The sequence below is a fragment of the Lutjanus erythropterus genome, chromosome 13, assembly GCF_056507025.1.
Source record: "Lutjanus erythropterus isolate fLutEry1 chromosome 13, fLutEry1.hap2, whole genome shotgun sequence".
NCBI lineage: Eukaryota > Metazoa > Chordata > Actinopteri > Lutjaniformes > Lutjanidae > Lutjanus > Lutjanus erythropterus.
This window is the reverse complement of record NC_139329.1, coordinates 14,509,986-14,535,868: the sequence shown is the minus strand read 5'-3', so window position 1 is coordinate 14,535,868 and position 25,883 is coordinate 14,509,986. Positions and strand designations below refer to the sequence as shown.

Sequence of the window (25,883 nt, the reverse complement as noted above, 5' to 3'; positions counted from 1 at the left end):
TTGCACTTTTTTGTTTTTCCTCACAGATCTCCACACTACGCCTGTCCAGAGGTCATCAGGGTAAGTCATTTTTCATCGATTCATAATATTGTTTCTGCTCCACTAGCTTCTTTGTCATAGTCCTTCATCTTATTTTAACCAACCCTAACACTCTGCGCTAAGCCGCTAACAAACACTCTCTTGTCCTCAGGGAGAGAAATATGACGGGAGGAAAGCAGACGTCTGGAGCTGTGGGGTCATTCTTTTTGCCCTGTTGGTGGTGAGTGTCAACTTGTTCTTTACTAACTGACGGTGATTGGACTGACATACAGTTCAGAAGTCTCCAGAGAAGTATGACATCATACAGTTTAACCACGAAGAGTCGCCTTTCCGTATATTTAGCCTTTGCAGCAGCTGTAATGGATCAAAACTTGCCTAAGTTACCAGTATTTAACCACCATCGGCATATGTTAATACTCAAAAAGTTGTGGTAAGGACAATCATCAATAAATGGTACTTTAAATCATTATTTTACCGTTAATAAACAATAAAATGATAATATTTACTAAATTATTGCTGTAATTTGTATTATTTTATCATTAGTTGGTATAATATAAAATAAAAAATATATTTTGTATTAGAGCTGGTAGGAGATGATAACCAACCTAATTAAAAATTATTTATAAATCATTCATAAAGGTAGTCTTATTGTAAAGTGGTACCAAAAGTAGACAGCAGGTGCACCTTCTGACAGGACATTGATAACTTTGCAATCTAGGTTGACCTTAGTGGAACGAGAAGATCCTGAAGCTGCCATATAAACTCAGGGTTCAGACAGTCAAATTGAAAATCCCAACATTTAGACGGTCTTACCATATGAATGTTGCAGAAACCTCCTGAAGCTGATATTCTTGCGTAATAGAGGAGATCAGAGAATAGAAGCATCTTTTTATTCATTATCCTGTATCCACACACACTGCTGTATCCATAATCAGGTCTATTCTCCAGCTACATTATGTCTGTGGTTCCCCAGCCATGCAGCCCTGAAGCTTTGTTTCATCAACAGCTGTACTGTAGTTCCTACACACTCCTGCTCCATGAATAATTCATGCAGCCAAACTGAAAGAAGAGAGCCCAAAATAAATACCAACGCTGACAGGGCGGCTTTTGGCCACAGGCCCTGTTTATTTGTCTTTGTTTTTGCCTCTTCTCCCTCACTCCGTCTCTTTCTGTCTCATGTGTGTGTGTGTGTGTGTGTGTGTGTGCACTTGTGTTAAGGACAGTCTCCCTTCTACTGCTGTGTTGCATAAACCTGACGTTGTTTACCGCTGTCTCCATTGTGACCGTACTTCTTTCGCTCCAAAGCGAAAGTTTCACCCCGTCACTGTTTCATTGCAGATGAAAACTGTCTTTCTCCTGTTTCGTCCTGCTGTCTGGCTGCGAGATAACCATTTGTCTGATTGTGGGAGACACGCATACTCCCCGGCAGTTAGGCTGCACTCAGATCATCTGTTACACAAGCCTTTTTTTCCCTCTATACCTCTCTTAATTTCTCAGCCTTTCTTTCTGTCTTTCTCAGCCTTTTCTTCTGTCTCTCCCCCTCCATCTTGTCTTCTGGTGGAGGTTGTCATTCATCAAACAGCCACATCTGTGAGGTGTCAGCTCGCTCTGATAAATGACTCTGATGAGAGAATGCTAAATGAACGAGGTAAATGAGAAAGCTGGGTAATTATTAGAAAAGCCCTGTTTTCAGCTTACTGCTGTTTATTATTTATTTTGCATCGTGGCTGAGGGCACAATTCTCTAATTGGAGAGTTGAACAAGTTGAGAAAGCGAGCCTGTTCTTTAAGTGGTGCAGGATTAAGACTCAAAATTTGCTTTCGTTTCTTCTGGCAAGCCTTGTTAGTCATTCATTCTTCATGTGTTTTTTCTGTTCTGCTCTCAATAGGGCTTATTTTCTGTTCTAATGCTGCCATTAACACAAGTGCAAACTGTTTCTTCCCTGCTTAGTTTTTCATTCCTACATCTATATTTTCACCACTTTCCCACTCCTCTTCTCGCCCTCTGCTATTTTTCTTTGTCTTTTCAGGGTGCCCTGCCGTTTGACGACGACAACTTGAGGAATCTGCTAGAGAAGGTGAAGTTGGGAGTGTTTCACATGCCACACTTCATCCCTCCAGACTGTCAGAACCTTCTCCGTGGCATGATCGAAGTGGATGCCTCCAAAAGACTAACGGTCAGTTTGGTGAATGATAATACACCATAACAGTTATGTTGTCTGGTGTACTTTTGGCCTTGAGCTTGGCCTTTAGTTGAGACTGAGGGAAATATTCATCCTGCAACACTGAATTATATTTTAGACAATAGCTTTCAATTTTTAGGCAACATTATAGACATAATATTATTTTTTTCAAGTTTGGTGCTGAAGAACTTGACCTAGCTAAGACAGGGTTGCACCAAGGGTGACTTTTAAACCTGATTAAATCACAATTTAACTTAAAATTACATTGCACCATTGTCAGTTTACTCCACTTGTACTCCACAATCTCCTTTTTCCTAACACTGTAATATTTGGTCAATGTTTTAACTAGCTAGCAAACAGTATAACATCTGCTTAACGTTTTTAGCTTGCTAGCAAACACCTAAACAACCAGCTGTCCAATAGTGTAACATCTTGTTAACTTTTTAGTGAACAAGCAAACAGTGTAAAGTTTATAAAGGAATACAGAGCAGCAGAAAGCAGGAGAAAGCCCACACCCTCCCTTTATACTTCCCAACAGCACGCATATTTATTTATTTTAATTTGGTGAAGCAGCATCTCCTCATTAAATTCTATTTAATTTCCGTTTGCATCAGTAAACTTGCATGTACTCAACAGTGACTAGTTTTTGGTTGATTAACAGAGCTCTGCTTAATTTTAAATCTGGATTTACTCTTTTTAAATCTAGTTTTGCCAAACTCTGGAACTAATCTTACATTGAATTAATCTTTGTTGGTGCAACCTCGTCTAAATAGCCGCAAACTCCCATTAACTGGATTCTTGTAAAATTCCCTCCTGAAAGAGTTGAGAATGTTACTGCAGTAAAAGGGAGGTAACTACATGTTAATGTCCCTGATTTTAGAAGGAACATTACACCCTTATGTGCTTGACAACCATGTGGGTGTAGGTGTAATTATTACATATATCTGTAAGGGTATGTACAGTATATTCTACCTTCACACCCATGATGGCACACAAACATTCAAGTATTATGAACCTCTGCAGTGCATCTTTTCTTGTTCTTTAGCAGCAAGCATGATGTGTTTCTGTTCTACATGAAGGCACAAAGAATCTTTTCACCTTGTTATGCCCAATTCTAACATTCTCAGTGACTCAATAAGACATGAATTATATCTGCATTGAATATTTTATATTCATAGTCCACGACTAGTAGTGTTTGCTAATGATGTTGTAGAGGCAGCAAAACACATTTAGATGTTGTTTGAGATGGCATTCATGGGGAAAAAACAGACACATCAGGTCTTTGTTAAGAGAGGAAAGGAGAATCATTATTTTGCAGATTCACAGCAAGCTGGGAAAACTTCTAATGCTCCAAGGAGAGAGTGAGATGGCAGAGATACACATTCAAACTAAAGTGGCTAATATCAACTCGACGCTGCCAAGCCAACCATTGTCTTTTTTCTTTGTTTCTTCTTCCCTCCCTTGTGTCCCAAATGTGTTTGTCTCGCCTCATCCCCAATTCTGTTTGAGTTCCTCCTCAAGTACAGGATGTGAATTCAGGAGAGGACTGCTGTTTGTGCACTCTCCCTCTGCACTGTTTAGTGCACTCATCACAATGCCAATCCTTTTCTGCACAGCAACTGATCACCTTGGCAAGGTGGCTGTAGGAGAGCATGAAAACAGAGAGAGTCAGGATGAGAGAGAGAGAGATGGACAAAGGGAAATGTAAATAATGGAAGTGGCCAGAGATCTCAGAAAGTACAGACTTCACAGAGAGACGCCGCTGCCCTCTGTTGTCATCCTGCATTTCGCATTCAGACGACCCACAGAGATATAGACATGCTCGCAAGTTTATCTGCAAACAACCAAAAAACCCAACACATTTTCACAGACATACTGTATGTATATACCTTATCCAGGCTTGGCAGGTATCTTTGTCAAACAGTACAATAAACAAAACAATTTTCATGCACTTGTCTGTATGCAGATGTGGTGACACCACCCTTAAGTGGATGCTGGTGCTCCATTTCTCCATTTCTTAGTTGTCTTTCACAGCGTGAGAATGATGTTAACTAGCAAAAAAACAAAAAACGGGAAAGGGTGTGCATAAGACTGCCATTATACTGTCACAATCATGTCATGACACCTGCTATGAACATGAAGAGGTCTTTATGAATGTTTATGACTGTTGTCATATAGTAATATATGTCATTTTTAATGCGAAGTTGACATTATGAGATGTCTTTGCTCTGACTACTTGACATTAATCAAGCCAATATCATGTCTCTGTTATGAGAACATGAACCAAGACAACATAATCCGTTATTCTCTTTGTTATGATAATTTGACATTATCAAACTTAAACAAAGTGTTAAACTTTATGTTTTAACATACATTATACTGTTGTGTACTGTTGGTTTTGACACTGGCCGTCATGAGACCTGTGTGTCATTCATATTTTCCATGACCTCAACTGAAGTTGCACATTTTAGACTTGACATTACGATGTCATTAAATGTTATAAGGGCAGATTGATGACAGAGTAAAACATCAAGGTGATTTAGGTTACAGAGTTAGCTGCTGGTATTTGTGGCTGGCATTACCTTGTTAGCTTAGTAAGCCAAGGAGCTATGACAAATCCAAAATGTATCACTTGACTTCAGATCAAGGAAAATATGTTCTCATGAAGTCCAGTGTCAAAACCACCCACATATGACAACATAACATTAAACTAAATAGTTTGAGTTTGATAAAGTTGTCATAATAAAGCCATCTCAAACAACTTTAAAAGCATTAAAAACGACATAACTGACCAAATGAAACTTAATGACAGCAACCATAAACATTCATAAAGAGTCCATCATGTTCATGACAGGTGTCATGATATTCAAGTAAAGTGTTACCCTCCCAAGAAACACCAGTAAAAAAAAGATCAGAATGCTACAAAGACAGAGATGCTCATTCTGCAGGAGAGTTGACAACCTGAAGCTATAGCCCTTCAGACGAGCAGTAGTGTTGAAACATGAACTTGAAAAACTCTCGCCTCTTTGGTATGCTGTATGTACACTATACACTTCATTTTTTTCTGTTCTCTCTGCCTGACGAGGACAGGTCACCCTGAGATCCCCTAGATATGTCTAGCAGCCTCCAGCGCTGTCCTCGACAAAGGGTTACACACAGGCCGAGCTGCTGGGAGAGAATATGTTACCTCTCCGCCCCCCTCCCGCGCATGAGGGCTCCAAACAGAGCTCTGGGGATGTGTTGTAACCTCGCAGAATGTCAAATAGCCCTGTCAGATTGAGCGTTCTTGGAGTTTAGTGGTGACCGCCCAGTCAGACATGAGACACGTGCACCCAAGGGTGGGAATGATGTCATAAGGGAACGTGTTATTCTTTTTCTAGGGATTATTTTTCATAATAATGTTGACAGTAGTTTGTTGAATCAAATTGATAAGGTAATCAGATCACAACTACTTGCTGTGCTTCAGTATGTCTATTTTCACCTTCTGTTAATTAGGTTTTGCTTGTACATGCAAAGGTACACAAAGCAAAGGCCCCTCAGAATCAGAGTATCTGGGCTTAAGGGGCTTAGCCCAATAAAAAAACATTCTCTTCATTTCCTGTCTGCCCCAGAGGTGACCGGGCCAGCCACACAGTCATCTCATCTTCACTATTCAAATGAACACAGACACCCTGGAAAGATCTGCCTCCTCATGATCTCTGGCTAATGAAAAGGATTGGCTTCTTATTACTGTGTATTAAAAAGCAGAAAAAATGCAATCTTGGGGGTAACACAAAGTATCAATTATCAATATTGCTGGAATGAAAATAAAGGAGGCGTGTATGTTTTTGTCTCCATAAATGTGAAATAAAACTAATCTCATTGAGAAATGTCATTGTAGTTCATCATGTGAATTTCTGTTTTTGCTACTTGGCTAAGCTAGGCTTTTATCAGCACTATTTCATCTGATGTTAATTTTTCTCGGTTATTAGATTTAGCTACTGGCTCCTTTATGTGGTATAAAAACTCACTTTCTCAGATACTAGAGCATCAAAACAATTACAAAAACCATGCAAAAAAAAAATAACATAGGCTATAGCTTTTAGAATGCAGCTAGTGCAGTCACTGCAGTTTGGTTTTTACTTGTGTTGTCTTGCTGTTTAATTACATGGTAACTTTTATTTGGTAAAAGAAATGTTAAAAAGGCTTTTTCTGGTGTTAAAGGGATAGTTCAGACTTTTTTTTAAGTGCCTACTTATCCGTAGTGAGTATATTACCTACAGCAGATGGTGGTCAGCACACCCCAGTTTGAAGAGGCAGCAAAACAGCTTTCACAAAAACAGCAGTTTTACCTTGCAAAACATGATTGTTGCTGTTTTACTACTGTTTTGACTGGTTAGTTACTTTGTGTTATTGTGTGACTCTGGTAAAACCAAGTTAACCAATTTTAACACAAACAAACCAACTGAGGCAGCAGGAGACCAAAAACTCATGTGTACTGTGAGATAAAATGTTTTTGCCAGAGGGGTCTACTGGCTTTGGAGAGAGTGGTATTCGGCTTATACAGTAAAATGGCAGTTTCCCATCAAAAAAGGCTGTCTGGTGGCAAGGTAAAGCAGTGAAAATATTCTAAATATAGTGTACACTTGAACTGACATTGGTGGCTTTTTTAGGAGGCTAAAATATGTATCACTGCTGACCCTGCCCACACCAGTATATTGCTTAGCTTCCTTCAGCAATACTCCTGCTGCTGCTTCAAATATCTTCCCTGACCGTGGATAAGTATCCCAAACAATCTCACTTCAAAAAATCTATTTAACACAGTTTTACCAGATATGTAGTAACTGTATTTTTGCCCTGACCCAATAAACAGCCATATGATTGAGACATGCATAGACCTGCATACATTTGTATAAATACACAAATGTACAAAAATCTATTTCTGCAGCGCCCAGATGAAAGCATACCTGAACACACACTCATACACCCACCTAGCCAAAGCAGCGTTGCAGCATCTCTCCCCTTTGCCTGAGTGAAAGCAGCTGGAATTGGTACTGTCACATTTAGAGACTGATTGATGTGATGCTGCATTTCAAACCACATCACTTTCAAGCCTGTGTGTGATATCAGTCTCTTGCCTCCAGGCCTTCAATAAAAGTGGGAGAGAGTGGGTCACCCACTGGCCTCTATCTGACAGGCAGGGTGTCTCTGTCAATACTATGACCTCTGTGGAGGCAGACAAGACTCACCTACAGTCAGTAACTGCAATCTGGCTAGCATTCATCAATGCTCGAGCACAGAGGTAAATCCTCTGGGAATGTGGGGACACTGAGACAGCGATGTAGGCGCGTACCCAAGAACTCTACCTCTGAATAAGTGATAATAATTAGAGCTGCTATGTGTATCTCCTGTGGTTCCACTACAACAGCAGGAGCAAATTAAAAAGTCCCAACAGTGACATTGATCTTGTTTTCCTCTGTGGGCAGTTGAAACACTGTGAAGTCATTCAAGCAGACGTCTTCCTTTGTTGCCCTTTTGCTCGCTACTCCTGTCTCTCGCTGCTTTTACTTTCTTGGCAAACGACCATGTTGACAGCGTCGGTGACAAAGTGGGCACATTAAAAGTGTGATGACAAGAGTAGTATTGAGAGAGCAAGTGTGTGAGTAAGAGAGATGGGAAGAGAATGAGAATGGGAGATTCCCTTTGGACCAGAGGGCTTGGCAGGGTCAGCAGTGTGTGTGAGGGAGATAATATTCTCTGTTTATAGCTCGGCTGTATCACCTCGCTCTCATGCTGCTGCTGCACCTCCCTCTGTCTCGCTCTTTTCCTCAATAAGTTTTTCCCATCGGCAGTATTAATATTTGAAAACCTTATTATTTACTTCCACCGTTCAATCTGGCCATATTGTCCTATTGTGTTTCCAGTAAGCTCAGCTCATTCCGCAACAAACATTTCAATATGTGGGAAAAAAGACTGAAAGTTCTTTGCGTTGACCTTTTTCCTCTGTGATTATTTTCTCTCCAAAAAGATTGATTGTATTAATCATAGAAAGGGTGTCAAACTGAGTCAAAGAGGACGGCCCAAATACAGGTGATTTAGTCTTGAGGCCCAAGACAGGCACAGGCACGATACCCACCACATCCCTTGTTCTCTCCCTTTTCAGTACTCGAATAAATAATCATAGAGGTCATAGAAATAATCTCATGGTGGAATGCTGAGGATGAATTAATGAAAGAAAGAAGCTGCTCTGCCAGACAGCAGCAGGGTGAACAGGCTGTGGCTGGGGTGGGTATTGTCTTTTAGGATCCTTTATTGTTCAACAGTCTATACACTTTGTTTGTTTACATGAGTTCGTCAAGTCTGACATCTTTTTAGAAAGACATATTAATCAATGGAAAGTAAAAATAAGAAGAAAAAAAAACCCAAAACATTGGTTTATGAGACCTTTTATAGGACCCTTGGTAGCATAGGCCCATAGGTTTAGCAGTATGCTTACTAGACTATGCAAGTTAAATAGGGCAATAGTGTCTCAGACCTATTTGGGGTTATCAATGCTGTTAGACAAGGGATAATTTTGTCCCCAGTTTTGTATAATCTGTATATTGATGATCTGTCCAAGCAATTGAAAGCCTGCATGACTGGTAATACTCGTGAACTATATTATGTATGCAGGTGATCTTGTGCTCCTTCATCCAAGTAGGGCTGGTCTACAGCAGTTCATCAACATATGTTCTGTGCACAGTGTGTACTCTTGATATGTAAGACTAAGAAGGACAAATGTCTACACATTTCCTGGCTTCAGGTTGTCTGATAACCATCTTGGAGTCTGTGAAATCTTGGACATTTTATTACAGAGCAGAGGACAGATGATGGTAATATTCAAAGGCAATATTGCAAGATGTACACCCAAGCAGACATTCACTCATGCAAGTTTATTATGTGTACAGATGTTGTGAAGATGTCTTTATTCAGAGCATATTGTACACCACTTTATGCTACATACTTATGGTCGCGCTACAAAAAAGCAAGCATACTTCAAGTAGCATATATTAATGCAAATATCACTCAACAGGCCAAGATGGTGCAGTGCAAGTGAAATATTTGTGTCTGCAGAAGTAAACTGTTTTAGGAAATCTCATGCACAAATATATATGCCAGCTAAATGGCTCTGGGAATTAAATAATCTAACATAAGTGCTGCATGGTATCAATCACAGCTGTGGAGGCATTGGTGCAATTGTCCATATATAGTATTTTACTTCTTTTAAGTCATGACCTTTTATTGTGCCTATTGTTCTAATTGATTATATCTGATGTCATGTTTTTTTTTTAATCTAATTTGTTTCAATTACATCATGTTGCTTGTGCAGCTGACCTGCTGTTTCTTCACTCATGTCTCTTACAGTTAGAACAGATCCAGAAGCACACATGGTACATGTAAGTACTCACTGTTTTTCATTCCTTTTTACACTCCTCTCCTCTTCTCCTCTCATAGCTTATTCTGCAGGGGTTGTAGACCTTGGGGGGAGCAACCACATGATAAATGGCTTCGAGTTTCAGCCCTGTACACGAGAGTACATTTGAGTAGGGCATGACTCCACTCTCGGGGATGTGGGGGTAAATTGGTAGTGCATGAAAGAGGATGTGCAGCATATGGTCAACTGAACAGGGAGCACGGGAGAGGGAACAAGCAGGGATGGTGAGGGAGGATGAACCCACCTGACTTCTTTGTACCCACCACTTAACTTTCATGACATGAGTGTAACATTAATCTTTTGAGAAAATTTGTGTTTCAGGTCATTGAAGTTTATGTCAGAGTTCATTCATGTGTAGGACAAAAGCATTAAGTTTTTTTTTATTTGTTTGTTTTTTAAGATGTAATATAATAATATAATATACACTAATTGTTTGTAAAAGTTGATATTCCAGTCATCACCATTTAAAAGTAGCAGTTGATCTGCCTAAACAACCAGTGTGTACAAACAGCTATTTTTATTGGTAGGTGCCAATATATATCCCTGTTTATTCTATATTATGCACACTGGACCTTAAAACTGATTTTTTTTCTTAAGAAAGAGGTAAAATAAACATTTTCATAACAAGCAATATCAAGTTTTCTCAGTTCCATAATCTCTATATTGAATCATTAGTTTGAAAACTAAACAGCGCTCCATATTGGCCATATTCTGCCAAGGAAATCCTGCAAATCCTACACACTGGACCTTTAACGGGGAACAAAAGCAGTAGAGTTGTAGTGGGCTCATTAAAAAAGTAATTTAAAGATTTTCTTTAAGAATTTTAAAGGTTCTTACTCTGCTAGAGCAAAGATGAATCATGAGAAAGTGAGGTTGTGAGTCCTGGAAGCGGTTGAGTTATGGTCTCTGTCATGCACTGAAAGATCATGTGAACAGACACAGAGCCTGGTAAAAGAAATAAGAGGAGACAAGAGAAGAGCTGCGAGAGGAGACTAATGTAATCTGAGTTGTGTCAGTGAGGAAGTTGCATGACTGTCTGTGTCTACATAGCAGGCTGGCTGGCCGAGTGTGCAGCTGAATGAATGAATGAACGTATGAATGAATGAGAGCGGGGGCTGTCTGTGACTAGAAGCCCAGAAGCAGCTCATCAGTGGTGGCTAAAAATGAAAACATGTCCAGCCATCTATCCAAATCAAACAAACTTTTTCTTTACAAATTCAAATAATTAGTGGGTGAGCTTCCTAACAATCTTCCAGCAGCAGCAGCAGAGCTGTGGTGCTGAAAGGACAGCGCTGGACCAAACTGTCTTCACCAGGATCACTAATAATGAGCAGTGGACAAACACCTACTCCAGTTTCCAGTAGATTAGGTTAACCATGCTCAAATTAATTGCATTAGTTTCAACCAGGTGGACCAAATAAACTAGCACCTGGGTGTAGTTTTAAGTGGGCAACACATGAAGTTAAAGTGTCAGTTCACCCCAAAATCAAAAATACATATTTTTCCTCTCACCTGCTATGTATCCATATAGATTGTTTTGGTGTGATTTGCAGAGTCTCAGGGATGTTAGCTGTAGACTTGTCTGTCTTCTCCCAAATATAATGCATGATGAATAACATTCATCTTGTGTTGAAAAAAAAATCAACAGCATTATCTTTTTCCAGAAATCATGTCCACTTGTATTCTACAGAAGGCAGACATCTTCACAGCTGATATCTCCAAAACTAGGCACTAAATCAATCTAGATGGATGAACAGCTCTACATGTAAGAAGGAAAAGATGTATTTTTAATTGTAGGGATGAAATATTCCTTTAATGACAGCTGTAAGAGTCAGGGGTTTTACTTTTCACTTTTTCATTACATCCACCACCAAACTGAGGTTGGGGGCTGTGTGGGCTGCACAGTCACTGCAGGTCCAGTTCACAAGTTCACAGCATATAGAAACGTGGAGGTGACTTTAATAGCTGCCTATGGGGCTTGTGTGCTTCACCGGGCAGATGAATCTGTTCTTTGAGACAGACTTCAAGAATGTTCCAGAAATCCTCTAAAAAATGGTGTCAGTGTAGATCAGCCTTTCATTTTAAATCCCAGAGAGTAAAGTCCTTCTTGTGTACTCCTGAGATACAGACAGACAAAAGAGAGACAGAGGAAAGTGACATATCTAGGAGAGTGTTTGGAAAGGCAGAGGGAATAATGAAGAAACTAAGTTTGAAAAACAAGCAGGGAGGAGATGGGGAGATTGCAAAAGTTGGCATCATGACTCAGTCATCTGTCTGCATCTTGGTGAGCATGATGACCCGTGTTCACTCTCTGAAGCTGACATGCAAAGTGACTAAATCTGGAGAAAATATGTGACTGTGAAAGTTTCCTAATGTGAAGCCAGGTCATAGTGAGGCAAACTTCTTATTCCCAGATGAGGCAAACAAACACTAAACTACTTCACATGCATTATATTCTGTTTACAATACTTATTAAATCTGTAAATCTGCAGATTAAGATCCATAATGCCTATTTAAGATATAAGAAAATGGTTATGTAGATTAAAGTGTACTTAATTACAGTACTGGGGACCATTATGTCTGACAGCGTCCTTATTTGTGTTGTAATTTCTTTGCATTCCCAGAGGGGGGAAGAATGAACCAGAGCCAGAGCAGCCAGTGCCCAGGAAGGTGACCATCCGCAGCCTGCCCTCTGCAGACGACATCGACCCAGACGTATTGGACAGCATGCACTCCCTTGGTTGCTTCAGAGACAAAAACAAACTACTGAAAGACCTGCTATCAGACGAGTGAGTGAATGGAGGGGCGAAAAGGAGGGATGGGAAAGAGAAAAAGGTGGGATAAAGAAGAAGAGAAATACAAATGTGTGGTTCAGTGAATAAAAAGGTGTGAGTGGGCAGGTCTGTAGCTCCCCTCGAGGACACTGAGGTGATGTGCTTGGTAAAATGTTTCAGTTATACCTCATTTATGACTATAATTCATTGATCAGTAATCTTCTTTTTATTTTACTGCATTAAGAATTAGATTAAAGTATTTTATTTCACATTTTAAAGGGCATATTATGTATTGGCTTATTTAGCTGATTTAGCTTATTTATATGACTTCCTTAAATCTGTGGAGCATATTAGTCATTTGTTTTGCAAAGAAATAACTTTGAATCAAATTGTAATTTCTTTCAAACATTTTCCAGCACCTCCTTCTTCCCTTGTATTAAACACATCATTTTACTGGGTAATAGGTTATAACATGACATTATTTGACATTATTGTTACTCTCAACATGCAATAAAATGCATAGATTTATACCTTTTTATATTCCAACTGTTTTATCTAAAATACACTCAGGGGGTTCTATCAAGAACCTTTTTATATTCCAAGAGTTTTATTGAGAACCCACCTAGGGGGTTCTTCAGAGAGCCCTTTTATGCTAAAAAAAGATATGTTGTTGTTCATGTATTCATGTATTTCAACAATCCCTGAAATACTCCTTCCAAAATGTATTTATTTATTTTTTAATCATACTAAGGGTTCCATTAAGAACCCTCTTTATCTGAATCCCTTTACTCAAAAAAGGTAGACCCTCAGCTCTTTAGAAATAACCTTTTTGGAACCTTCATTTCTAAGAGTGTGTGAGTGAGGTGAGTCAAATAGAGTATAGGGGGAAATAAGGTGAAACAGTTGAAAAATGAAAAAAAACAAAAGCAGGTGAAGACTGGGAGGAGAGGACGGAGCAGTGTGGTAATACTGTGATAGAAGGGCTGGGTGTGTGTTGTGTCCGTGCACACAGACGGCCTTGGATTTTTTCCGGCTCTTATGAAATCCTGTGAGGCTGTCACTTTAGATGTCAGAAGCTATAGATCACTTAACTGTTATCACATAGCGCTTACACCGCTTGCCCCTGGATACATTCCTCTCAAACTCATCCTGGCTTGCACCACAGAAACTCTCCTGGGTCACATTGTTTATGTTCTGCTGCTAATGTTTATGTCTGAGTTACACATGTGGTTATGTTTTTGCTACTAAGAATACGCATTTATGCAGAGGATGACTTCCCCTGCAGTCTTTCATACACTTGTTTTTTTTTTTATTAATGTGGGCATACAGATGTTTTTGCATTGCTTTTCTATCTCCTTTCCCTCTATTTTACATTTTTCTGGCCTCTGTAATTTAAAACTAAACGAACATTGCTCTGTCACTTTTCCCCTCTACCCATCTTTTCCGTTTGCTTCCTTCCTCCTGGGAGTGTCCCGTAATAGTGCTGGACTGGAGGAAAATCTGCAGTCTCTATCTCCCCTCCTCTGGTTCATTTTAGCTGAAGTTGCAGGTCCTTGTCTCTTTGCCTCCTACTGCTTTCCAATCTGTCTTTATTATGGAGGGCCAATCCCTGGGCCTTCTGCATAGAGAGTATTGGCCTAGAGGCTAAAGATATTAGGCTTCCTGATTCACAGAGAGAGAGAAAGAGGACGGACTCATAATGTTTTGATACTTTCATAAACTCACCAGTAGACTCTGGATATGAAAAAACAATATATGCAGAATATTATAAAATGGCTTAATGACCTGTAAAACTAAACTTTTGTTTTAATGATGGAAGCTATTTAGTAGCTGTTTCACAGTGAACCCAAAAAGATTAAAGGACATTCATCATAGTGAGGGATTTTGCAGTTTAATGTCCTAGTTACAGGCTCTTGCAGATGCTGGTTTGTCTGTTTATGAATGCTTCACTAATCTATACATATGTATGTGTTTGGAGTGACCCGGGTTTGTTTAAAGGGACAGTTCACCCCAAAATCAAAAACATGTTGTTGTTTTTTTTGTTTGTTTGTTTTGTGAGTTGTTTGGGGGTATGTTTTGGAGGTATTTGGAGATGTCTGCCCTCTCTCGAATATAATGGGACTAGATGGCACTTGACATGTGTTGCTGAAAGCACCAAGCAAAACATTTCTAAAACCTAACAGCAATGTCTCAGTCCAGAAATCATGGTTACTCAAAATAATCCACAGACCTTGTTTTGAGCAGTTTAATATAGGAAATATTTTCTGTCTGAGGGAGAAAGTAATTAATCATGTAGGAGCTACTTTCTAACTAGCTCTTCATCAAACTGCTCCAATTAGCGGAATCAAAGCCAAGTGCCATCTAATTCCATTATATTCTAGAAGTAGAGGCAGATATTTCTACAGCCAATACTGCCAAAACTCTGCCACTCACACCCAAAATAATCTAGTTGGATAAATACCACTACAGGCCAGAGGAGAATTATGTATACTTGATTTAGGGGTAAACCACTGTATTTCTCTTCCAGAAGCCTGAGTTGTCTCTTTATTGTCTCCACTCTCCAGTGACAACCAAGAAAAGATGATCTACTTCCTTTTGCTGGACCGTAAGGAAAGGTACCCCAGTCAAGAGGACCAGAACCTTCCCCCTCGCAACGAGATTGGTGAGACACACACATACACACAAAGTATGTAATATTATAAAGAAAAACAAGAAAAACAACCAAAGAAGAGAGCATAGTATGAGAAAGTAGAAGTAAATTGGTAAACAGTATATCTGAACAATATTACTATGTGGCTAACTTTAAATCTTTAAATAGACAGCTGTTTGCTCAGACAAAACAAGCCAATTTAGACAGAAATAAGGACTGCAAGAAGGTAACTCATGAATGCTCAGAGAGCCTGAACCATTCTGCAGTGTTTTCTTCCCTCAGAAAAAATTGGATCAGCTCCAACAGACGTGGATCAGCTCTCCAGTAGAGAAAGAATTCTGTTTATTGAATATAGACATGCTTCTCAATGAAATATAGTAGCAGAAATAGAAGGTGTCAATAGGCCAGATATTTTTTTTTCTTTTTTTGAAAAACTGTGAGCTCCAACTGCTTCGGATCAGATATTAACACATAAAAAAAAAAAAAGGTATTCTCCCATTCGTACACCACAACCCAGCACACAGAAATCTAAGGCGAAACAGAGATGCTCTACTTAGACTTCTGCCAGAGTTATTTTCTGACGACAGCACTACAATAGGAAGAGTATTATGTGCAAATGTGTGTGTGTGTGTGTGTGCTGCGAGATACCTACATTTTGATGAATAGACTCCCTCTTCAGTGAATGTGATATAGTCAATACAGTGGCCATTAGTTCAAGGTCTGGGAGGAAACCATTACTTATTCACTATTAGTTAAAATGTCATTGTGATCAGCGGTAAAAATCACTCAAACACTCACACTTACTGTGTGCACACAATACACAAAACCGCTCACTGTGTAGAAATACACAAATTAACACGCAGAGACATCAGGTGCATTGTGCTGATTTGAATTGATCTGTTTCCCGCAGATCCTCCGAGGAAGCGAGTGGACTCGCCCATGTTGAACCGTCATGGCAAGAGGAGACCAGAGAGGAAGTCCATGGAGGTCCTCAGCGTCACAGACGGAGGCTCACCTGTACCGGCCAGGAGGGCTATCGACATGACACAGCATGGACAGAGGTACACATGCTGGTGAAAGAAAAAGTTAAAAAAAAGAAAAGAAAAGAATCACTTCAATTTTCAGAAACACTTTATGATAACCATCATTCATAAAGGATAAAGTGAGGTTTAATTAACTTAAATTAAAAGGTATTTTACTAACAAGCATTCAAATAATGTTTATGTAGTGCTTTATAGCAGTTGTAAAGTTTTATACACATCAGTTGCAACTTTACAGTTACCATCCAAACAGTTTTATAGATGCATTACACAGTATTTATCAATGATTTACAAACTTATTATATATTATATTATAAATATCAACTCTACAGTAACCATCCACATTTAATATTTATTGATAATATGATTTCACTTACAACTTATCAAATACAGCAGCTTGGTCAGTGGACTTAGCAGTAATAAATATGCAACATACAGGTAGACTTTCAAAGCACAGCCACAAAAACTAGCTTTGGTTTCAGTTCATGCACGTACATAAGTCCATGTTCGTAAGTTCACACATTTAAGTTCATACACATAAGTTCACCCATGTTTGTGCAACAGCAAACTGTTTTAATTAAATCAGAAGGTACTTGTGATTGTTTCTTAACATCCATGAGGCAACATAGAATTCAGAAACTAATTATTTTATATTACACAAACTAATGATAAAATAAATTATAGCATTGCCATTGATTGGAAAAAATAATTATCATTAAATTTTTTGTTGACAGTGAAATAACTATTAACTAAAGTTTATCACTTTAACTATACCATTTATTAATGATAGTTATTATAAGGTGTAACCCAACATTCAACTGAAGAAATACAGACAGACATAGCTCTGTGTGTGTGTGTGTGTGTGTGTGTGTGTGTTTACGTATGTGTGGAGGATCTCGCAGCCCAGTGGTGTTTGAGCAGGTCTGACAGCGAGTCTGGCTCCGGGTGTCAGCAGACTAGATTGTGGACAAACATAAACAGAGACTGATGCTTTGCTCGCTTTGTCTCCTGTCTCACTGTAGTAAATCAGTGTACAGTAAAAGCTTGGATATTCCTGACGCCAGTACAAAACGCAGCAAAGAAGAAAGGTATTCACTTGCCCTTTTCACCTCTTCCTGCTCCGTGCCTCACCCCTATGCAAGGGGACGTCCATGGCAGGAGAAAGATGCAGCGATGCTTTCTGTTGAAACAATACTTAGTTAAAATGGTGACGGTGGCTTCACAAGTCTATTTTAAGACGCCATTAACTTAACTTAAAGAAGCTGGGTCCAACAGAGTCAACAGTTTTGTGATTGTAGATCCTAAAGTTTGACTTAACTCTCTTAATTAACTTAATTTTCAAATGGTAGAGGACTGTGCACTTGCAATTCAGGGCCATAATATCTACAAACCCGCCTTTTCTGGTGTTCGCTCAATTATCTCTCCTTTTCATAATCTGAATGCATTGATAATCAGTTCTCCCTTACAGTGTCCCACTTTCTCCAGATGCAGAACATTTCTCTATTTCTCCATTTTAGAAATGTTCAAGTCAAGCCTGAACCACACACCCACAAGGCACAGCGGACTGATTTAAAATCTATTTCCTCATCTTATTTCAACAACCAATATATCATCACACTACACATTTCTGCTCAGAGGCAGTGACATTTGTGACAGCGGGGAAGATTGAATCTGAGGGGGGTGATAACCTGATCTGCCTAATGATAGGCAGATTGGCAGAGAACTGGAAAAAGCTTTCAGAGGTATAGGACATAAATGCAGAGGCAGCGAGCGTATATGTTATATAGATAGTTATAAATTTGAATATTCATCCAAATGTCAGATGCATTAATACCTCCTTGCCACAGTGCTGTGCCAACAACAAAACATCAAAAATATATTTCCCACTTCATTTCACTGGGGGAAGCCACTTCAGAAGTTGAAAATCCATTTCAAGAGCTCCCACCTCTAAACACTTCTGCTTAATTCTTTCTGTCCTCTGCTGCCTCTGAATTTCAGTTTTAAGATTCATCGTCTTGTGTTTCATCGCCGCTGCTCCGCTCCTTCATCCCTTCAGGCGATCCAAGTCTTATCTCTTCTTTTTTTAAAGGTTGCATTAGTTTTGAAACTGTCTCCTTCTGCCCTTCGATCTGACTTGTCTGTTTCTCTCAAGCCTGGAATCCCAAAATCGGTCAGTTTGCAATGACTTTATCGAGCATTAATAATACTTCCATAAGAAGAATCAGTACTAGTTCATAAATCACACACAATTGCATTGGTGGACTCTGCAAAAGTCTCTCATCCTCTTGGATGCCCCTCAGTGGACACATCATGATAAAGAGCTCTCTTAGGGTGCCTTTCCAGTGGACAAAATATGATAAGGTTCCCTCTAGGGTGCCTTTCCAGTGGACAAACCATGAAAATTGCCCTCTGGGGCCCCCTTCCAATGCAGAAAACATGATGCAGTGCCATATAGACTGCCTTACATGTTACAAACTTAGTTGCCCTCTATGTGCCTCTAAATGGTACAAAAGTTGTCTTATAATAAAATGCATCATTACTTTCCCCTCAGCCGGCCTAAGTCCACCACTGCAAACTGAATTGCATACATCATAAAGGGTGCCAAAATTAGTGTTTTGTGCCTTTATTTAAAGCAGTGCCTTTAGGTTAACTCATATAAATAGCAATAAAAAGAAATCTACAGATAGCAGCATGTGAAGCAGGTTTGTGCCTGGATCCTACAAAAATCAGCAGCTGCAGTCATTAATAAAAAAGCTCCGCCGCATCTTTCTTCCGTGCTACTTTAAATCAGTGTGTTTGTTCTTCCCCCCTCCACCCAAATTTCTTTCAGGGGCTCCTCCCTACCCTTTCATATCTCCTCTTTTTTTCTACTGTGGTCCCTTGTGTGCAGCTGACCTTCAGTCCCAAACGCCTGCCTCCCCCCAGTTTGTATGGAATTGCTATGCTAATGTGGAAACGCTGCTAGTTCTTCTCTGTCTGGCTTCCTATCAGCTGTGGTGGGTTGGAGGTGGGGGGAGTCTAATACCACAGCCCCTCCGCCTCCAAATCAAATCAAATCTCTCTATCGCTGTGCGTCTCTTTCTCCCCCCACTGCAACTCATAGCTCTCCAGCAGTGGGGGGAAAAAGATGTTGGTAACAAAGTCTCTGTGAATCTAGATTTTGTTGTGTTTTTCTTTTTACTTTTCTGCCTTTTTATCATGCCCTTGTGTGCGCTTTGTTTGATCATGTGCGTGCTTGTGTGTGCATACAGACGATGGTGTTGGAGAAGCACATACGTAGCAGAATAACGTCCAAAGATTTGACTGACTTTCTCTGAACCTAACCTTATCTTTCCCAGACAGCAAACTTTTGTCGACAGCACAGAAGATTCGTAGAACTTCAGATCAGAGGGTGTCAGAGCGAGGACTGACTTTGAAACATGTGTTTTGACAGGATACATTTCCACCAGTGTAAATGGAAGAGAGGGGAAATGGTTTTATCTGAAATTACACAAGGAAAACGCCTCAATCCTTATCCAGCATTTCGCCTCGGATATCTCATGTAGGCAGTTTCAGTCCGACCATACTGCCCAGGCTGCATTTTCATACATGTAATTGTTGATTTAACTGAAGTGTAATTGAATAGATTTGGGATAAATGCTGAAGTAGCCATGTTGTAGAGAAATCCACATGGACACATTCATTTCATTCTTTATACACCCAAAAGTATCTTAAAAAGACATTTAAAGCACAAGAAATCCCACTGATTTAATTATAAATCTTAACAACATGCCAGGAGAAATGAAGGGAGGTTAATGATATGTAAATGAAATATGGAAAAGTGCTGCAGTGTGAAGAAGAGAATATCAATTGATTTTTTTTTCTTTATAGATCTGCTCTAGTTGCTTCATGCAGTTTAAATGTGTTGGGTTAGTAGGAGCAGTCTTAATAAGCCAGGCTCTCATGCTAATTATTGACTCTAATTTATTTAAGAGGCTCAAATGAGCACAAATAAAGCACCTTTAACACTGATCTCTACAGCAGAAACTGCAGGGGTCTCACTACATTTAGAAATTTGAGGAGCTGAGCTGTGAATATTAATGCACTGAGTCCTCTGGGAGTTGTCAAGGTTCAGGAAAGGAAATGAATTTAAACAGTGTGTTGATTTATATGAATATCTACTCCACGTAGAAGAACTCCAGTGGCAGGACAAAGTCAATATAGAGAAGAGAGAAACAGAAAAACTGAACTTTCTCCACGTAAATCGTGCTCGCAGAGCAGCGGCGTTGTGTTTTGGCTCTGGCACTTTTATTTGTTCGCCGTTTGACTCCTGGCACCGTCCATTTCATTTTGCTTCACTTTCGTTTTATTTCAGTCCATGCCCTCATCCCAGAACCTCTTGTACTTGTTCCATCCCCCACAGCCCAACATTAGACCCCCCATGGGTGCTTTGGATGGGTCTGTGACACAGCCGGTGGTCACACACTGAGGACATGGGCCATGTTCCAAAACAGGCTTATGGGAAATGTTAGCTTGAGGACTAATGGATAATAGAAAGACAAAAATGGTTAGCCACACACATGCACATATAGAAGACATATGCATCATTGCACACACATTTATTGGTGCAAGTACATGCACAGTAATGGGTTACTTCACCCCCAAAAAACACATTTCCTCATTTACCTCCAGGGGTGTGAATCAGTGCAGATAATTTTGGTTTTATTTGTCCAGGTGAGATATCCCTTTATGAGGTGAGGGGAATGCAATTTAGTTTGTGGTGCTCCCCAGTGGTGGTGAAGAAGTGTTCAAATACTTTACTTCAGTAAGAGTTGCAACACCACAATTTAACAATACACTATTACAAGTAATAGTCTGTAAATGTAAAGAAGTTTATCAGCAGGATTAACTTAGTGTTTTTATTTATACATATACATACTCATTTTGCAGATATTAGAATAACAAGGTACAAGTTAGATTGAACTGAATGCCGCCATCTTTGTGTGCTGTATGTAGTTCATTGTAATACATCTATGCATCTGACAGGAAAGGCACCATCACCATGAATAAATCATGAATTTCTCTGTGTTTCAACATCGTTGGAAAAACATTAGGGATAATGTATGGATAAGTACCTCAAAATTTTACCTAAGTATCCTGCTTAATTAGATGTACTTACTTACATTCTACCATTGGCGCTCACATAAAAAAAATAACTGCATTGTGTCTTTTCAGTAATGATATCCTGGTACCTGCTGATAATCTAAACAGTTTTTATTGAAGCTACTTTCTAGTGACAGAGTCGTCCCTATGAAAACTGTTATGTGTTCTTGTGTTCTGTGGATTTTCCAGAGTAACCAGGATATTGTTTCTGGAAATTTCAGTCACCTTAGGGTTTCTCAGTTAAATATTTGAACGTTGTGAGCACCACAAATGAAATTCCACTCAACTCAATTGTTTGGTTGAGACAGAAAACTCTCCTGAAATGTATGTCTCTCAGCTTGGGTAAATAAAACCAAAACTTTCTGTATGACGACATACCTCTAGAGAACATGTTTTATGTAAATACAGTGAATTGATCCTCTAATATAAGTGAGCACACACAGAGAAGCACAGAGGGGTTAGCTTGCTTCAACATCTTCTCTCCTACTGATTTAATAGCACAGCCTCTTTGTTAATATATGATAGATGGTAAATGATTGCGAAGTCCTGTATGCTGTTCACCATAAATAAAACACTTGTCAACAATAATTCATCGTCTCTCCAAAGTAAGGGTGAGCTTCTGACAGCCCATTACTGTACAGCATAACCATCTGTAACATTAGTTTTATAGACCTGCTGGTCCAACACTAACAGATGCAGAGTGCCTCTAACAATATGCTCATAATGGCCCGAGGACGCTGTGTTTTGGCCATGTTTAGATGAAGTGCAATTGGCTATGTGCGCACAGGCGCTGTACTGAGCAACTGTGGGCATGTCTCAGTGGACTGTAGGACTTAAATGCAAATGTTAGCAACTGTCTGGTCAGCTGCTCCCTGAAAGAAGAACTCCTAGCCAACGTGGTCTCAACATCGCCTACTCATGTGTGCATGAGTGTGTGCAATAAATACGCCACAGAAGGGGCAGTGAGAGAATTACAAAAATAGCTGGAGTGTGGGTGTTGTTAGTGTTGCTTCTCTTCTCTTCTGTTTGTGTGTCACTGCCTCTCAGGAGAAAGATTCCTGTTTTAGTATCAGTTCTTCACTGAGGTGGTTGTAAATTAAAAAAGGGGACTGGGCGACTGAACCCAAATAAGTGCTTCTACGTTTAGATTAATTTAAGATTAATACATACAGATCTTAAAGGGGTAGATCAGATTATTTGATGTAGGGCTGTATGAGGTACTTATAGTGTAGATAGTGTATTACCTTTAGTAGATGCCAGTCATCCCGCCCCTAGTTAGGAGAAGCAGAGCAGAGTACCAGCACGGAAGCTAAGAAAGAAATCAATATCAGTTTAAGTTTTTGTTATATTTAGAAGATTTTCACTGCTTTACTTTGCTGTCAGACAGCTTTATCCAACGGGAAAGTGCTATGATACAAGCCAAATATCGCTCTTTCCAAACCAAACTTTATGAGGAAAATTATTATCACTATCTACTGTACCTAAAACATTGACTATCGATAAGTACCCCATTCAGCCCTACTTCAAATAATCCAAAATATCTCTATATTCAAGGCCTGTCATTATGAGAGCACCAGTATCATTTTTATGGCTACTAGCTATAAGCACGTCTACAGTTTTGTGACCATGTATGGATGCCTCGGTGGTCCCGTGGGACATCAGGAATGAACATCAGTCTCCATTACTTCATCTCAACCTCCCGTCCTCATTCCTCCATCACTCCCAGACTCCCTCATTCTCCTGTCACATTCGCCCATGCAGTCTCCCTCTATAACCAAGCAAGCTGAAAAGAGATGAGATGAAGAGATGAACACTTTTTTTCGAAGACGAAAGATCTCTAGGCTCAGCCACATGTTCATAAATGCATCAATGGAGAGAGAAAGAGAGAGGAAGAGAGGAAGAAGGGGGGTATTAATAGATTGAATGACAAAAAGGAGCAGTGTTGTGACAGTGAGCAGCTGGTGTTTCCGAGTGTTGACAGGCCCTGTTTTTGTGTGTTTGTGTGTGTGTGTCTACACGTGTGTGTGTACGCTTGATGGAGACAGATTGTCCTGTGATTGTTCATTTCTGAGCGGGGCTCTGCTCATAGGGGTTATTGACGGCATCTGCAGGGGAGAAAGAAAAAACATGACAAATGGCACTCAACCAAATGTCCCACTTCATTCCCCCCCTCAAGATATTTTCCACTGATCCAGTGAAACGGCCTAAAAGTCAACATGTCTGGTTTATTAGCAAACTATAGATGGGGTGGAAAGCTAATTTGACTGCTAATCTGTGGAAAGTTGCCTATGTATTTGCAGGAGAAGCTGCAGTCAAATCACCATATTTGAAACCAAAGTTTGAGCTTAACCTGCATTGAGACTAATTGCTGGGAGTCAATGCTAGTAATGTCTGTTGTCAAGTTGGTTTTGTTACTGTGCTGTAAATCTTTAACTCTCTTTATGTGAATAGGTGGCTTGATAGCAACCACTGTGCGTAGTATGATGGTAACATATGTTGTAGTGCTTTCTAACTGTGCGCAACATGTAACCTCCAAGCGCTCACCTCCACCTGTGTTTACTGAAACATGTAACTGGTACACATGTTGATCCCTGAAATTATCTCTGCTCCTGTGTGTGTTCTTGCGTGTTCGTGCCACAGGTCGCGGTCTATTAGTGGAGCCTCCTCTGGCCTCTCCACCAGCCCCCTCAGCAGCCCACGGGTAAGTCACGACCCACAGCACACTTTCAAACACACACGCACAACACAACACACACCTCTTGACCCCGTTCTCAGGTATGTAGTTGTTTGCTGTCAGGGATAACGACCATCCAACTGCTGCTGATCCTGTCTTATTGCTGTCATCTTATTGCTGTTTATGTCGGCTAGAGTAAATAAAGACAGTTTCTACAGCTACAGAGCGGGGGCTTCTGACCTTTACCATGAAAGCTGGATCACTGTATCTCTGTACACATGGAATATTGGTCAACTTTTCCTCTGTATTATGTTTTTTCTCTACACAAGTTTCAATCCACAGTTCAGATCTGCCTTTGCATTTTGAGAACGTTAGCAAACATTTTCAGGCATCAGCCTAGACAGAATTTTGTCAAATTTGGCATAAATATCTACTTGCATCAAGGGTTACTGGGACCTGATGGCTGTCTCATTCCCATGGATTCAGTGCCTCAGGAACATCTGGGTGAAATTTCTGGCACAAAAATTCATACACTAATTATGACAGAATTTCATAGAAATATATAATGAGATACAATTATGAGGTGATACCATTTTATATGCAAAAGGTCAAAGGTCAACACCATAATGTTCAGTTCTTTATCTGTAGTCCTCTGTAAAAATAGGCTGAGGATAACATGTGTCTTACTGGAAATTATTCACTGGACTCATGTGGTAACACGTAATAGCTTTTATTAAATTCCTTCAAACTCTTTGAGACATATATTAGTCTGGACAGACGTGGATGTAAAGTTGACTGATTGGCAGAGGTATATGACCATGAGATGGTAATTGCAGTAACACATAAAACCTTGATTGAAGTGTTTTGACCTCACTCCACACAACAATAGGATCAACTCATGTGGGTTGCTGCTGTCTGCTAGAGTAAATGAAAACAGTCACTACATCGTGGGGCTCCTGACCTTTACCGCACACAGAACACCATGAAAGCAATATCACTGTATCTCTCTCCACATGCAATATTGTTTTACTGTTCCACTTTATTATTAGTCTGAGATATAGTATGTTTTTCCACTGCTTAACTTTTAATCCTCAGTTCAGATCTACCTTTGAGGAAGCAGTGATCCCCTACGATGAGCTCTTCATATCCGGTGTTAGATCAGACCTTCACTGTCATCCCTGTGTCCATATAGTTGGATCTTTCTGTTAACTCCAAGTAAAACACACTGATGAACTTGCATGGGGGGATGTGACAGCACAGCAAACTTTCTCCTCCCCTAAAGCCTCCATCTGTCTCTCCATCCTCTCTGCTTATTATCCCTCTCTCTGTTTTCCATGGCCTGAGCTCTGTGAAAATCCTGCTCAGGGAATGCTTCAGAAAATCCCACTTTTCTTGCTCAGAGCTGAGGGAGCTTGTAGTAAACTTTTCCGGCTGACTAACCTGAGAGGGCTCGAGATTAGCCAGGATCCTAAGACAAGCTCCTCGCGCCACACAGGTTCTTTCAGGGCTGATCTGAAAGGGAAATTGATTTCTCAGACCTACCCCAAAGCCTGGTTTGTGCTCTCAGCAAGACGCTCTGTGAGGGGTTATTTTCTCAGATTTGGGTCTGGAAAAAGGGGAGGCGTCCAAGGGAAATAGTTTATCAGTACGCCATTGTGGCTGCAATTTCACCATTACAAATGAAACAGATCAATAAAGCTATCCAGAAACCGGAGATTTTACAGCAGAGATACCATAATGGTGTTCCTCTTGTTATTGAGACAACCCAAATTGTCCTCACAGCTGGCCTTATGTCTCTCACACCTGTCTGTGTCTGCTTGCTCGTCTCTGCTAGCAGGGCTCTATATGTTTTATTCGGGTGAAGTCCTTCTTTTTATCTGTTTTGTTTGGCTTTTTTTTTTTTTTTACAAATGTGTGCACTGCTTGGTG

General features: G+C 39.9%; 1 protein-coding gene across 5 annotated transcripts in view; it reads left to right on the top strand.

Annotated features, from left to right (window-relative positions):
- The window catches only part of brsk2a (BR serine/threonine kinase 2a), a 219,430-nt gene that overhangs the window by 178,635 nt on the left and 14,912 nt on the right, over positions 1-25,883 (top strand). For all 5 annotated transcript variants that reach the window (XM_084734104.1, XM_084734103.1, XM_084734102.1 and 2 more), the window contains exons 6-13: positions 27-60; positions 191-259; positions 2,069-2,215; positions 9,605-9,636; positions 12,299-12,463; positions 15,013-15,110; positions 16,009-16,159; positions 23,921-23,981. In XM_084734104.1, the coding sequence (XP_084590230.1) occupies positions 27-60; positions 191-259; positions 2,069-2,215; positions 9,605-9,636; positions 12,299-12,463; positions 15,013-15,110; positions 16,009-16,159; positions 23,921-23,981 (757 nt within the window). The remainder of the gene's footprint in view (positions 1-26; positions 61-190; positions 260-2,068; positions 2,216-9,604; positions 9,637-12,298; positions 12,464-15,012; positions 15,111-16,008; positions 16,160-23,920; positions 23,982-25,883) is intronic.